A 13,448-nucleotide genomic window follows, 5' to 3' on the forward strand; every position below is an offset into this window, starting at 1 on the left:
TAAAACCCTTTTAACTGAATTCCAGCTTAATCAAGACATTTCCTTGAATTTTATGTTGTCTCTTTTCTACTTATGTGTACAGAGTAAGAAATATTAAACTTTTTCGTAAGATAATGAAAAAAAAATACTGTACATCCTATTCTGTTTTCTGTCCGACCTTTTGTAACTCGTGTTAATTTCTAAAAAATATACCTTGTTTATTCGAGATTTGTGACGTGTTGGTTTGCAGAAAATCATTCAAATAAAAGCCTTTTAGCTAGAGTAGTTTCCTCTGTACAATCTACATATATTGAAAAAATCAGACGTGACAGGACTTAGTCAAGATAACTTGAGTTATTTATTTATATAAAACCTTTGAAGTATTTTTTAATGCCATTAAGAGTTGAGAAATACTATTAAAGTTCAAAATTCATTCTTTATGTCCATTGTCTGTGGTGAAGAACAAATAAAAAAAGAAGTTTAAATTGTGAATGTATTTAAATTATTTTTTTAAAAATTCCTCAGAAAATTTAAAAAACCCAAAAGTGGGCTAAATAATGGGTTTTTTCAAAAAACCCCATTAGGTCCAAACAATTGGGTCCAATCCGGCCAACCCTGTTTAAAAGTGGAAGGAATTCAACCTTCAAATTTTTAATCCTTTCCTGACAGTAAATAGTATTTCATTCAAGAAGTGTAACTCGGCTACTTGAAATTGAGATAAATCTAGTCATAATTTGGTTTAAATTTTACATAGACATACATACACATGAAATTGATTTAGATGATGAAAAGCATCTTTTAAACAAAAGAGAAAAACTTTAATTTTCATTATATGAGTTAATTTTAAAGGAACTTATATTTCGTAGGAATTAATTGCTTTTGAGCTTCAATCTAGGGTTCCGGACATGGACACCATCTCTTTTCTTACGCCCCATATAAAATGAAATAAAAGCATTTTTTAATTTTAACAAATAACCTCAAAAACTCACAACATTTAGTAATTGACTTTTAATATGTTAATATATCAACACTCGATCAGTGAAAAAGAAAAAAAAAGGAAAAATATCCCAAACGGTGCTACTAATTATCCGAAACATGAAACATAACTAAAAATGCTTACTTTACTTCAATGTGCAATTTTTAACAACAGTGGACTCTGGCTACAACGCAATTCGACTAACGCGAAATGTCTATAAAGCGAGTTTTACTCGAGAAACGCATTCTGCAGCTGACGCGAATTCCTCAACCGCAACACGAAAATTTTCGGAGCGGAAGCGCAGGGCTTATATCACCTTCTTTCTTGGGTACTAAATATTAGTTTCGTGAATGGAATTCCCCTTTAGCATCACTGAAAGCCAAAGTTTCCCGCACCGTACTAGTCGAAACATCAGATTGTTAACGTACAAATCGCCGCTCCGCATTTTTTTTTTTTTTTTCTAAATATGAAGTTGATGAAATATAATTTTACATAATGTTTATCTCAAGTTTGAAACGCATCCCTCGCGTAAGTTGAGGTTCGACTGCATGTGCAAATAGTATTGATACCGAAAGCTTTTTGCTTAACGAGCAAAGTTTGCATGAAACGGAAAAAAATCGTTTCTTTCTTTCTAAGCCATGTTCTATTCAAGGCGAATATTGGGAAAATGTGAAAGTTTCTATGCCAAACAAACTAATGGCGTCAAACAGATACAAAGTATGGCGTCAAAATAATATGTCAGAGGTCAGCTCGTATTTTTCAGTCTTGCGAATCTCATAGGTGCAAGTTTTACTCGCGTAAGACTTGCACTAGTCAAATTCGTCTGAAAACGCGTTTTTTTTTTTACTTTATTCAAAAGTAGTTTCTAGAAATCGCTACAAACTACTTTTTTTTTGTAGCGAACTACTCACTACTCAACTTTTTTTTAAAAAGTAGTGCGCTACACTACAAACTACTAAAAAATGTAGCTACTACAGTAGCGTCGCTACTTGTAGCGCGCTACTTCCAACCACTGGTTGAAACTAATTCGCAATTTTCAGCTGACAGTTATTTAATGATTGTACCAAATGAATAACCAAAAACTGAATACAAATGTAGATGAGAATATTTTTAAAAACATCATAGAACAATATTTTCCCCTTTGCAATGTACAGGAGAGCAATGTGGAGCAGCTTAAGTCCTCTTACAAGGCACTGGATGCTAAGATTCGGGCCAACGGTCGTTGGTCGAATCCGGAATCTGACCCGAAACTGCAGTCTCTTATCGTCAGCAGAGATACCATCTTGCGCACGCTAATGGAGGCGTGCGGCAAAGAGGACATGTGTCTCTTCGATGTTGAAAGTCATCCAGCGGATGATCAGGAAGGAAAAAAGAAGGTAATTGATATTCATGTTACACGTGTACACTTTCTTGCTTAAAAATTAATCTCAGTGTACAGTGTTTTAGTGCGTCAATGTTAAAAACACACCACTACTGTGAAGTTACAATTAACGCCTCCTTCACACAAGGCAGCTTAGTTGAATCAACTTTCGAACGGGCGCACAGTGGGGCGAAAACGCCAAAAAGCGCTTATAAATGTTTTTTTCCTATACTAAACCAATTGAAGATTAATAAATTTGCACAGGCCTACCTCTTAGGCAATCAGAACTGGAATTTTAGAGCCCTTCGTCCACTACAAAGCTGAAGGGAGCCTTTAGAAAGTTGAAAAACCATGAGTGATGGGAATTTACAAAAATTGCTTTTAAGCAGTCTATAATATTTTTTCCTATTAAAGGTGGGTATATTTAATTTCTATCGTGCCCAATGATAGTAAGAGGACGAAAGAAATGAGTAATCGAATTCTCAAAACAAAAATTGGTTTTGATCAGCACCAAAAACTTCGGAATCCAAAGTTGTTTTTTTCAAAACACTCTACAAAAAAATGTCCTCTTAGAAATTAATATTAATTAGTCATAAATGGTCTGTAGAAAGACCCTGAAAAAGAATTAGCTGCGTAACCCTGCGAACTTTGGACCCCGAGCCCAAGCAAATCGAGAAAAATCCATTATAACATGCCTGTGTAAACAAAATAGCGAGAGAGGATTAAAAACACTTTTAAGCGCTTTTAGGTGCTTTCGCCCCACTGTGGGGTGGGGTAGTTATTAGAAAGTGTAAACAGGTAGAAAAGTGAAGGAATCGCTTGGCATCCTTCACACGACAGTCAACTCTGCCGTGGGCAGGTAAAGGGCAGTAACTGCAAATTTTTCAATTTTCATTTTTGTCATCTATTGTACGTCAGCTTTATTGTGCAATCTTGCAATTTTGATTCCCACTGAGAAAAAAGCGCAAAAACAGCATCGAATTCCAACATTTCTCGATTGAGGCAGTAAGAAGCAAAGGGATGCAAGTGCCAAAATGAAAAATTAGGAGATTACCAGTACAAATGGTAGGTGAACCTCTCCTCTGTCTTGTGGTAAGTTAATGTACTAGTAGCTCTAGCAGGTGCTGTTATACAACATGATTTAGAAAAATGTTTCAACGAAGGCCTACCTAGGAACGCAACTTTAAACTCGTTATACTCAAAACGTAAAAATGTCCACTTACATCCCTTTACTTCTCACTACCTCAATTGTTAGTATTGAATACAACAAACATTTCTTCAACTATCTCGAAAACTCATTTTTGCAGATACTGTCATTTACCTGCCCATGCAGAACTGTGCTTGGTGTGCAGCAGGCATATGTGCCACAACCATTTTCATCAAACAGGCGGAAAACTGAACGAATCGCCTGGCAAACTTCACCCGATTAAACTGAGCTGGGTGTGACCGGCACAGCAGACACATGTGCCGCTACCATTCTCATCAAAAAGTTGATTAGCGGGTGTGCCTGCTGCGTCGGGCACACCAAGAACAGTTGATTGTCGTGTGAAGGATGCCAGGCGATTCCCTCACTTTTCTACCTGTTTGATGAGAATGGTAGCGACACTGACACCTATGCTTACTGTGCGGGACACACCAAGAACAGTTGACTGTCGGGTGAAGGATACCAGGCGACTCCTACTCTTTTCTACCTGTTTGATGAGAATGGTAGCGGCACATGTGCATGCTGTGTCGGGCACACCAGGAACAGTTAACTGTCGTGTGAAGGATGCCAGGCGATTCCTTCACTTTTCTACCTGTTTACGCTTCCTAATAACCGTTCCGCCCGTTCGAAAGCCGATTCAACTAAAGTTGCCTCGTGTGAAGAGGAGAGCTAACGCTCTTTGGTTTTAAATCTACCTAATTCAGATATCTGTGTTTATTACCTTATTTGGTATTCATAAAATAGCTGGAGAGGCAAAATGTCTAGTGTGGCTTTGATGACAAGACGCTTGATCTTGAAGGGGGTCGGTTTTGCTTGGAAGGAGAAGTAAGGCATAGGAGGTTACCAGAGGTTACCAGAGTCAAGCTATTGAGACATTTCTTTTTAATTTTTGATAAGTTATTTTCGGATAAAAATTGTTTACAATTGTAAAATACAATCCATCCTTAAAGAAATTGAGCTTTTGATTTGCATGGAGCGCAAAAGCTTTTTAAGCCAAGACAATAAATTTGCACAAAAGATATTTTTTCATTCAGTGCGTACGAATAAAATAAGACATAGAATTTATTTTAAAAAACCATAATGATGAAGTATTGCATTAAAATCAAGCTTCATTTTTCATTATCATAATTTTCACTTTTCAAAAACTGTATTGCGTAGGCTTTACCTCTTTACATGGCCGGCGTGGCATGCAAATGATTAATCAAGAATTATTCTCAGTAATTGTTTGTATGTACTTAAAAGAAAAAAGTGCGTGCCTTCCATATAGACCAAGAGCTGACCCCCCAAAACACGATTTATCTCTTTTATGGCTTGTGGCCGGTTAAAATAATAAAAAAATGCAATTTAAAACTTTGGCTCGAATCCCCCCCCACTAATTTTGGGTCAAACGGCTGCGTGGGTGGGTGAAAGGTCAAAAAAATGAAAAATATCAAAGTGATGAGTTAAATGGCTAAAAACTATATAATAGCATTAAATTAATAAGAAAAAACCCGTAGCGAATTTCCCCCCCAGCTATGTTGGGGCGAACGTGGTGCCCCCCAGGGGTAAAGTATCGATTATTAAACTTAAAAAAAAATGATCACTTTCGTGGGGGGGAATTTTACAGGGTATTAGTTTCATTATTTTGATTGCCGAAAAAAATTCCCCCCCAGTAACTATGGGTCAATTTGTCAAAAAAAATTTTTTTTTGTTCCTCTTTATTTGGTTCAAGTCGAGTATTATTCGAACTTACGCATGACTGTTTAAGTTGCAAAAAAAAAAAAAAAAAAACCAAAGTTTGAACGTTTTTTCATTAAAAAAAACTCGTAGCAATTCCCCCCACACCTATGGAGGGGGTTGCTACGCGGTGCGCAGTTTTACAACGTGGTGCCCCCCCCCAGGGGTGAATTGTCGATTGATTAAATTAAAAATAAATGATCACTTTCGTGGAGGGAATTTTACAGAGTATACATTTAATTGCAAAACAAAATATCTCCTCCCCAGCAATTATGAGTCTACTAGCTGCATTGCCAGGCGTTGCACGGTCTACCTCAAAAATGTACGTGTATTCGGCGTTCCAAGCATTTTATACAATTATATAATTTTTCTCGCTTTCATTACATTACTTATTGCTGCTCCACTCCTATTAGTCAAAGCGCAATGTTATATAGCCTATAGCCTTCTCAATAAATGGACTATTCAACACAAAATGAATTTTTCAGTTCGAACCCGTCGTCCCTGTAGACCAAGAGCTGAGCCCCCAAAACACGGTTTATCTGTTTTATGGCGGGTGGCCGGTTAAAATAATAAAAAAATTTGATTAAAAATTTTGGCTCTAATCCCCCCCCCCTCCGCCCACTATTTTCGGGTCACACGCTGCATGGGTGGATGAAAGGTCAAAATAAAAGAAAAATATTAACATAAGTGAAATGGCTAAAAAGTATATAATAACATTAAATTAATTAAAAAAAACCACGTAGCAAATCTCCCCTCCAGCTATGTTGGGGCGAATGTGGGAGTCCCCCCCCCCCAGAAATGAATATCGATTGTTAAAATTAAAAAAAAAATCACTTTCGTGGGGCTGGGGGTGGGGAACTTTACAGGGTATTTGTTTCATTATTTTGATTTCCAAAAAATTCCCCCCCCCCCAGTAACTATGGGTAAATTTGTCAAAAAAAAAGTTTTTTGCTTCTCTTTATTTGGTCCGAGTTCAGTACTATTCGAACTTTCCCATGACCTCTTAAATTGTAAAAAACAATTGCAATTATTTATTCTGTAAAAAAAACACATAGAAAATCCCCTCCCCCAGCTATGTTAGGGCGAACTTGTTGCCCCCCAGGAGTGAATTATCGATTGATTAAATAAAAAAAAAAAGATTACTTTCGTAGAGAGGAGGGATTTTCTCAGAGTTTACATTTGATTGTAGCAGGAAAAAAAATCCCCCTCCCCCCCAAAAAAATTTTTTTTTTTAAATTTAAATTAGAAATTTTGAAATATTTTTCAAAATGAAAGGAAGCAATTCAGCGTCCGTACATCTGCTTCTACCATTGTGTGCTCAGCATGAAAAGAATGAAGGGGAAAGTATACGCCTGTGATGATTTCTTCTTGCTGTTTCGAGGGCAGTTTCGTCAGTGATCAACTGTAGCCAACACAGTGAAGTCGTTATAGCTGTTGATTTTTCTTTTCGGAGCACGCTGTACCGCATCCTTAAACTGAAAACGTAAAAAAATCCTTTTTTCAAAAATATATTTTGCTGTTTTTATATTATGAGTGTTTTAAAGGGTAATTTTAAGTGTAGCCAGCCACCAGATAAAAGATAATGTTTTGACAGAAACTTTATTTGAAGGAATAAAAGTTTCAAAGATTCGAAAACACTGAAAACTGAAATTCCGTGATTTAGATTTTTCCGAGTTCTTAACAGAAGCAGATTTATATCATCGAGATTGCAGGAACATTTTTATCAAACTAGATAGACACTATCACAACCAATATGCTGAAGGTAAATAAATCTATATGAATTTCCAAATTATTATTTTAAAAATTCATTTAACGCATCGGATTAACGCATTAACATTTACAAGTAAAAAAGTCAATATTGCAATTTTAACATAAAATCACTTTTGTTTGTGAAATAAACTCATAATTACTGGGGTAGGGGGAGATTTTTTTTTTTTTTTTGCAATTAAAACAATTAAATGTATACTCTAGAGATAATATACTAAATTATCTTTTATCTGGTGGCTGGCTACACTTAAAATTACCCTTTAAAACACTTATAATATAAAAACAGCAAAATATATTTTTGAAAAAAGGATTTTTTTACGTTTTCAGTTTAAGGATGCGGTACAGCGTGCTCCGAAAAGAAAAACCAACAGCTATAACGACTTCACTGTGTTGGCTACAGTTGATCACTGACGAAACTGCCCTCGAAACAGCAAGAAGAAATCATCACAGGCGTATACTTTCCCCTTCATTCTTTTCATGCTGAGCACACAATGGTAGAAGCAGATGTACGGACGCTGAATTGCTTCCTTTCATTTTGAAAAATATTTCAAAATTTCTAATTTAAATTTAAAAAAAAAATTTTTTTGGGGGGGAGGGGGATTTTTTTTCCTGCTACAATCAAATGTAAACTCTGAGAAAATCCCTCCTCTCTACGAAAGTAATCTTTTTTTTTTATTTAATCAATCGATAATTCACTCCTGGGGGGCAACAAGTTCGCCCTAACATAGCTGGGGGAGGGGATTTTCTATGTGTTTTTTTTACAGAATAAATAATTGCAATTGTTTTTTACAATTTAAGAGGTCATGGGAAAGTTCGAATAGTACTGGACTCGGACCAAATAAAGAGAAACAAAAAACTTTTTTTTTTGACAAATTTACCCATAGTTACTGGGGGCGGGGAGATTTTTTGGAAATCAAAATAATGAAACAAATACCCTGTAAAGTTCCCCATCCCCAACCCCACGAAAGTGATTTTTTTTTTAATTTTAACAATCGATATTCACTTCTGGGGGGGGGGGCTCCCACATTCGCCCCAACATAGCTGGAGGGGAGATTTGCTACGTGGTTTTTTTTAATTAATTTAATGTTATTATATACTTTTTAGCCATTTCACTTATGTTAATATTTTTCTTTTATTTTGACCTTTCATCCACCCATGCAGCGTGGCATGCAGCCGCCCAAATAGTGGGCGGAGGGGGGGGATTAGAGCCAAAATTTTTAATCACATTTTTTTTATTATTTTAACCGGCCACCCGCCATAAAACAGATAAACCGTGTTTTGGGGGCTCAGCTCTTGGTCTACAGGGACGACGGGTTCGAACTGAAAAATTCATTTTGTGTTGAATAGTCCATTTATTGAGAAGGCTATAGGCTATATAACATTGCGCTTTGACTAATAGGAGTGGAGCAGCAATAAGTAATGTAATGAAAGCGAGAAAAATTATATAATTGTATAAAATGCTTGGAACGCCGAATACACGTACATTTTTGAGGTAGACCGTGCAACGCCTGGCAATGCAGCTAGTAGACTCATAATTGCTGGGGAGGAGATATTTTGTTTTGCAATTAAATGTATACTCTAAAATTCCCTCCACGAAAGTGATCATTTATTTTTAATTTAATCAATCGACAATTCACCCCTGGGGGGGGGGGCACCACGTTGTAAAACTGCGCACCGCGTAGCAACCCCCTCCATAGGTGTGGGGGGGATTGCTACGAGTTTTTTTTAATGAAAAAACGTTCAAACTTTGGTTTTTTTTTTTTTTTTGCAACTTAAACAGTCATGCGTAAGTTCGAATAATACTCGACTTGAACCAAATAAAGAGGAACAAAAAAAATTTTTTTTTGACAAATTGACCCATAGTTACTGGGGGGGAATTTTTTTCGGCAATCAAAATAATGAAACTAATACCCTGTAAAATTCCCCCCCACGAAAGTGATCATTTTTTTTTAAGTTTAATAATCGATACTTTACCCCTGGGGGGCACCACGTTCGCCCCAACATAGCTGGGGGGGAAATTCGCTACGGGTTTTTTCTTATTAATTTAATGCTATTATATAGTTTTTAGCCATTTAACTCATCACTTTGATATTTTTCATTTTTTTGACCTTTCACCCACCCACGCAGCCGTTTGACCCAAAATTAGTGGGGGGGATTCGAGCCAAAGTTTTAAATTGCATTTTTTTATTATTTTAACCGGCCACAAGCCATAAAAGAGATAAATCGTGTTTTGGGGGGTCAGCTCTTGGTCTAATATTAGACTTTTGCTACGATCTTTTCACTTCTTCCGCTCCTTTTTTGTACATGCCGTTCACGAACATTCGACCACCATTATTATAGTGCACTCAAGATTGTTGGTTCTCAACGTTGGACGAGTTTAAACCAAAACCGGTTGACGACACGAAAAGCATGGGTTACTACAAGCAATCGTTGGTGAAACATTTTTTTTCGTGAAGGGGTGCTGCTTATGTACAAAAAAATTCATTGTCCGTTCTCGTCTACCTCTATTACATATTGTAATAACTACGACAGATTTTCCCAAATTTTCGTTTTACTGGTAAGACAACACACACGAAATATTTACAAAACAAAAAGAGGACATCCAACCAAGAGACTAGAGGGAACCGAACCACGACCACCGGCGTACGAAGTGGAGGCCTCTATTACAGAGCCAACCTCACCACTTATGTTACAAAAAAAAAAAAAAAAAAAAATCACCCTTTTTCAGGAGAGGTTCGAAAACGACATAAAGTATTTTTTGAAAAGAGAGATAAGAGATGGTTAAAAGTTAAATTTGCAAGTTTTTTCTAAAAACAACTTTGTTGATAGTTGAATCATTAAAACAAATGCATAAATCTCATTTCTAGTCCCATAATGTTTAAAGTTTAGTTATGAAAATAATGAATTTTTTTATGTCTAAAAATCTGAAAACAAACTCTTATGCACGAATTGCCCGAATATATATGAGGTAGTGAGAAGCAAAGAGATGCAAGTGGACATTTTCAAGTTTTGAGTAAAACGCATATAAAAATAACGTCCTAGGTAGGCTTTCATTCAGTTTTTTTTTTCTAAATCATGCTGTGCAGCAGCATCTAGCAGGGCTACTAGTAACATCCCTTGCCCTAAGACAGAGGAGAAGTTTCCATGCTGCTGGTGCTGGTTATCTCCATTTTTTTAAATTTTGCCACTGCCTCTCACTGCTTCTCACTGCCTCATATATAGCAGGAGACTTAGCATTGTGAGGTAGTATCAATTTATAAAAAGAAAAAAAAATCACTCAAATTTGAGCATTCTTCCATTGTAAACGAGACCTATTACTGAAAATTTCGCAAAAGTTTAGTTTTTAATGTGCACCAAAACCTCAAAATATGAATTTTTGTGCTTTCTAGTCAGTTGCTGTTTCAATTAAACATTCAAATTTTCCTGTTTTAGGCTGGACGGAAAATATTGAAGTCCGCTTCTGGGAGACCTCTTGGTAGTCTGAGGTCCCTTACTGCCGGACCACGTGGACCAATGCTCCTTCAAGACACGGTGTACATCGAAGAACTTTCACATTTCAACAGGTAAAATCTTCGGTGGATCATCATTCGATAGGTATTTTATTAAAATAGTTTGATTTAAAAGAGATTTTTCATGATTCGGGGTTCAGTTTAGATGTTTAGAGAATTCGTTAGTAGCAGGGTTAAGCATGTTTTTTTTTTTTTTTTTCAATCAATCTATTCTCGCATATTTGAGCTATGTAATCAAAATCTTCGGCGGATCATCATTCCATAGGTATTTTATTAAACTAGTTTGATTTAAAAAAGATTTTTCAGTTTAGATATTTAGAGAATTCGTTAGTAGCAGGGTTAAGCACGTTTTTTCTCAAGCAATCTATTCTCGCATATTTGAGCTATATAATCAGCTTTGCAAATTGGTTCAGTAGTTGAAAAAAAAAAAATGTAGTAAGGTATAAGAGCACCAGTAACAGACAAGGATCCATTAACAGACAGTCATAAGTTTGGATTTAAATAATAAGCCTTTTAGGCGGGTAAATTTGATTTTGCTGTGGCCCATGAATACGGTGCAACCATCTAGTGTTATCAGAGTGAATTTTATGAGCCAGTTGGTATTTACAAGGCAGTGGTGGAAGGTTATGAACAGCCTCCACGGTCAGCTAGTGTTTCATGTTCATTTGATTTTAATAAGGCTTTAGTTCTAAAAATAAAGAATTTTTGCACGTTTTGAAGATAAAAAGGGAATAATGCTCATTGCTCATTCTTTCCTCATTCCAGCTATTACTGGGTATCATCAGGTTTTTCGTTGTCTATTACTGGGAGTCGGACGAAATTGAGCAAATAAATATAGAATTAAATTAACCAATTCAGAGGATCCATAAGCAGACAAACCGTTAGATGAGATGTTGTTGCTGGAGAAGAAAATCGTTTAAAAATCTAAATACATTAAAAGACTCAGAAAATTGACAAAACCTAAGAGCGATGTGTTATGTCTGTTACTGGTGCAATTAACCTATTTTTTTATAATATTAACTAAATATTTCACCCAGTATTAGAAGGTCTTATTAAATTTAAAACATTAATAACAAAAACTGTATCATTTTAAAATAACAAAAATAATTTCTGACTTACAACAAAATATTACAATATGAGAACATATCAATTTTTGAAAATTGCCTGTCACAGGTCAACATGATTTTTGTTTCTGGCTTCTGAGTATTAAATTGTGGTTTGTTTTATGTTTATAACAAAGGGAAAAATAATTATTTTGATCAAAGTTTGTTTTTGTAGAAACTAGAGGAAATTTTCGGATTCTCAAGTGAAATACAGGATGTTTTTTAAAGACTCAGTAGAAATTTTTTTTGCTGAACATTAATGCTTCTAATTTAAAAATAAATATAATAAATAATAGCACATAAACGTAAAATAATAAAATTCAAGCTCAAAAATTAATTGCTTTGGTGATTTTGTTATGTTTTTATGAACTGTCTTGTATTAAACCCTAAATATAATCTCCCATCATATTCTCATTATTCTGCCCTTGGTGACGTTTTTCAAAGTCCATAACATCTTGGTGAAAACGCTCTCCTGGCTCCTTTGAGTAGGCAGGTTTTGGTGAGCGTGTAGCATTTATTTTTTGAGACACTCTACAGCCCCTAATTTTAAAGCATGTTTTCCATCAATTCTTGATAGTTGTTATCTCCGTTGTTAACGAGAAAACCATTCACTACTGCTTTAAGATTCCTACAAGCTTGTTTTCCATTGGGATTGAGTAATTGTGTGAATCATCACTGGTTATTATTATTTTATTATTTGTGGTCCAACGAAAATATTCAATTTAACTTTGGCTTCAGGTAATTTGGGAAAGAATTACTTTAGATATTCAAAAGCTTTAGAATTTTGATCCAGAGTTTCTACAAATTGCTTCATTATGCCTGATTTTATATGCAATGGTGGCTTCAATATATTCTTAGGGTTTACACTTGGTCCCAATTGGACAGTATGTTTCTCTATCTGAAATTCGACTCGATCAGGCCATATACGCTGTTGGTAATGTACTGAATTTGCTCTGCTATCCCATAAGCAAAGGTGACAAGGGATACTTAGTATACTCGCCTTGGATTTTCACCAGAAAACCAACCATCTTGAAGTCTCCTATAAATGGCCAATCGTGTTCTGTATATTTTAACCTCTCCAGTACCATTTTAACCTTATCGTAAATTTCCTAGCACATCACAGATTGTGTTAAGGGAAGACTGGGTAATTGGTTTCCGTTTTGAAGAAGGACTGCTTTTAAGCTTTTGCAGAGCTATCGATGAAAAGTCACCAGTCAGAATATATGCATGGCATTCCAATGTTCTCGAACAAACCCGTCACGTTACTACAGTAACAAAATTCATCTTCTTTTGTGAAAAAACACAAAAAGAATTTATGACAATCTCTTTGATCAGTTATTTTCACATCATTTTCAAGCAAGTTCCACTGTTTTAATTGGTAACCCAGAGTCTGCTTTATTCTTGGGCAGGTTAAGGTCCTAAATCATTGAACTCTATCGAGCTGATGAGTAGGTTCCTAGTGTCGACGCTATTACATTTCTCCAAGAATATTTTCTTTTATTTGAAGAGCAGGAGGGAGCGCCAAAACGAGGTAGTGCCCCTGTTTGGAAATGGTCTAGTTACGTCCCTGAGCAGATGATAAATTTGCAAGAAGCAGATTCAAAAATCAATTAATTTTCTTTCTTATGCTAATCAGTTAAAACTCCAAAACGTATTTTCAGACGTAAAACAGACAAAAACAAACTTTAAAAGTTATGGAGGAATATTTTAGTGTTTTTCGATGGATAGTATCAGAATTCATGCGTTAAAACAGAAACACAGAAAAAAAAAGTTTTTTTTTCTTGACCTGTGATTATCATTTGCTTTAATCTTCGGTGGTATTTTTTTCCTGACT

At 35.6% G+C, this 13,448-nt stretch overlaps 1 protein-coding gene across 1 annotated transcript in view; it reads left to right on the forward strand.

The window, feature by feature from the left end:
- Positions 1–13,448, forward strand: part of LOC129226772 (catalase-like) — a 44,656-nt gene that overhangs the window by 8,450 nt on the left and 22,758 nt on the right. Inside the window, exon 2 of the mRNA XM_054861401.1 lies at positions 10,435–10,565. Coding sequence (XP_054717376.1) covers positions 10,435–10,565 — 131 coding nt within the window. The remainder of the gene's footprint in view (positions 1–10,434; positions 10,566–13,448) is intronic.

This window comes from Uloborus diversus, chromosome 7, assembly GCF_026930045.1.
Source record: "Uloborus diversus isolate 005 chromosome 7, Udiv.v.3.1, whole genome shotgun sequence".
NCBI lineage: Eukaryota > Metazoa > Arthropoda > Arachnida > Araneae > Uloboridae > Uloborus > Uloborus diversus.